Source organism: Bison bison, unplaced genomic scaffold (assembly GCF_000754665.1).
Source record: "Bison bison bison isolate TAMUID 2011002044 unplaced genomic scaffold, Bison_UMD1.0 scf7180017864144, whole genome shotgun sequence".
Taxonomy (NCBI): domain Eukaryota; kingdom Metazoa; phylum Chordata; class Mammalia; order Artiodactyla; family Bovidae; genus Bison; species Bison bison.
This window is the reverse complement of record NW_011494716.1, coordinates 695,093-697,926: the sequence shown is the minus strand read 5'-3', so window position 1 is coordinate 697,926 and position 2,834 is coordinate 695,093. Positions and strand designations below refer to the sequence as shown.

At 57.1% G+C, this 2,834-nt stretch overlaps 1 protein-coding gene across 1 annotated transcript in view; it reads right to left on the bottom strand.

Moving 5' to 3' along the window:
• The window catches only part of MMP25 (matrix metallopeptidase 25), a 38,287-nt gene that overhangs the window by 8,527 nt on the left and 26,926 nt on the right, over nucleotides 1-2,834 (bottom strand). Inside the window, 4 exon segments of the mRNA XM_010840478.1 lie at nucleotides 134-426; nucleotides 534-669; nucleotides 2,317-2,400; nucleotides 2,403-2,448. Coding sequence (XP_010838780.1) covers nucleotides 134-426; nucleotides 534-669; nucleotides 2,317-2,400; nucleotides 2,403-2,448 — 559 coding nt within the window.

Genomic DNA, 2,834 nt, shown 5'->3' with positions numbered 1-2,834 from the left:
ACATATCCTACTGGTTCTATTTCTCTAGAGAAGCCCAACTGATAGAGCGTCCATCAGTAAACGTAATGTAAACTTCATTCTTAAGGACAGGCAGGTCTGGACAGGGGACCTCTCAGAAGAGGGGAGATGGTACCTTTTGACCCAAAAGTCCAGGTCTCCTCATCGTCGAAGTGCGTGTCCCCAGAGATAGGGTGCTCCCCCGGGAAGAAGGCATGGGCCAGGGTGCCCCCCTGCCCGTCGAAGGGGTAGCTGTCCTGGTGATAGGCCCGGGCAAAGTCGATGAGGATGTCAGGCTCCGTGGGCCCCTGCGAACCCACCTCCTGGAACCTGAGGTCTGACTCGGCGCCCCAGGTGGTCAGGGCGTGGTGCATGAGGGTCCGCACAGTCTCCTGGCTCAGCCCAGAGCCCTGGGGGAAGGAGTTGACCCTGGAAAGAGGAGGGCCAAGTGAGGGGCTCTGAGGAGAGAGGGCAGACAAAAGAAGCTGGGGCCCAGCGGGCAGCCCCAGGGTGGTCAACAGGGCACCAGGACTGACCTCCACGTCAGTGTCCGCTTCTTCCACACGCTGCCGCTCAGAGCGTACCGGCGCCGCCGCCTCACCAGCCCTGCTGCCCCCAGCACGTCGGGCAGCGAGCAGCGGGGTTTATGCATCGTGGCCACCGTCAGCGGGTCTGCAGGAGAGGTTGCGGCAGACGGGGAATCAGCAGCAGGCGCGAGCTAGCATTTTCCATGGGCAAACTGAGTTTCCAAGAGCTACAGACACTTGCTCACAAAGGCCCCACAGCTTGCACTGGGAGCCGGGCTATCTGATTCTGAACACCAGCTCGTACCAAACTATGGCACTGCCCTCTGGGTATGATCACCCTTCACACCTGGTCCTGGATGGACACAAGAGTCTCAGGCCAGGATCTGAGCGGCCCGCTTACCTGAGTCCTGGCAGCTGGACTCCAGAGAAAGAACCCTGGGGGTGCCAGGAGAATGCCTCTCTTAAAGGTTGGAAGCCCCTAGGAGGCTACTCACACCTCACAGGCTAGCTCCCGAGTCCCCATCACATCCAGGTCAAGTTCAAAGTCCCCGGGCCAGCCAGGTATCTGGTCTCTGGTGGCAAGCCCCTCCCAGGTCAGGTCACCCGGAATCCCACTGCCCAGCTCAGCTCCATTCCCAGCAGTCCCCTCAGCTCCACATGAAGGTCCAACCTCATCTTGTCGTTTGAAGTGACAAGGAGCAACTGAGCACATCCTGGGGCCAGAAGGTTCTACCTCCCTCGCATCTGGACGGGACCCCTCTGCTTCCCTCTTCCTCTCATTTAACCCAATGGAGGAGCCTCTCAGCTCTGCCTCTGAAATACACATTCTGGATTCACTGCTTCTCATCACATCCTTGCCTGAACACTGGTCTCTGTGCTCCCCACTCTCCATTCTCCACCAGTAAGCAGTAAATAGTAAAGTAAATGTCACTCAGTCGTGTCCGACTCTTTGTGACCCCATGGACTGTAGCCTACCAGGTTCCTCTGTCCATAGGATTTTCCAGGCAAGAATACTGGAGTGGGTTGCCATTTCCTTCTCCAGGAGATCTTCCCAACCCAGGGATCGAACCCAGGTCTCCCGCGTTGTAGGCAGACGCTTTATCATCTGAGCTACCAGGGAAGTCCAGTAAGCAGAGGAAACTAAACTGTAAATCAGGTCTCCTTGCCTCCCTCCTTCAAACCCTCTCAGCGATTCTTATCACTTTTGAAGTCAAACCAAAACACCCTTCCTGGCTCTTGTTTGGCTCTGCAGTCCGCCTTTCATCACAGGCATACAAGCCTGTGTCTGCCACAGGGCCTTTGCACCGGCCTGCGAGATCGCCTCCCACATTCCCCCTCTTTGTGTCCTAGGAATTCTTCATGTCACATGAGCTCCTCCCAGCTCACGTGACCTATTTCAGAGGGGCCTGCCCTGCCCGGACCAGCCCCTGAGGATCATTAACATTTTATTTTTTTCAGAACACTCATCACTGTTATTGCTCTGAGCCTCTCTCCCTCTAGAACGTTAGCTCCACGTGAGCGGGGACCTCATCTACCTCGTTCGCCACTATACCAGTGGAGCCTGGAATGACCTCACATGTCAGTTCATCGGGAAAAGATTCCTGATAAATATTTACTGAAACAGGAATGTCTTAGCACCTCCAGGGTTGGGACCTGAGGTCAGCATGTTCATAGACCCTGGTGATTCAGCTACATGCAGATGTTTAGACCCTGCAGTTGGTGGTGTGGGCAACAATGGTCAGGCTGGGTGCAGGGCCAAGACAGGGCTGGGGAGGGGGTGGAGGCCACGTACCCAGGACGCCTGTCTCCGGCAGGCCTGCAAACCTCTGCATGACCTTGATCGCATCCCGCAGTTTTGCAGGGCTCTGCAGCTGGCCTGGGCGGGGTGAGGGGGCGGCAAGTAGCCATAGCGGGTCAGCCAGTCCTAGACCAGAATTGGGAACAGGGGAAGCAGAAAGGCTTGTGGAGGGACTCTCCCATCCAACCACCATCCTGGAAGCCTCACCACTCACCAGGCATGGCCAGCCCCGGGGAACCGTCTGCTCCCCACCTCAAGGTCCAGGCCCTCCAGCCCCGGCTTTGCTAGTGTTCATCTGTTCCCAAGAGTGCCCACTTCCCCACCCCAACCCTTTTTCAGATTTCCAAATTCCGGCCCTCAACCTCCTGACGAATCCAAGAATTCGGGTCCCCAGTCTCCACCCTCGGTCACGAATCCAAGGATTCGGGTCCCCAGTCTCCATCCTCGGTCACTCTTTGGACATTTGGAAAGCGTCCCCAGCCTTCTCTGAACCCAGAAGTCCAGGCCCCGGG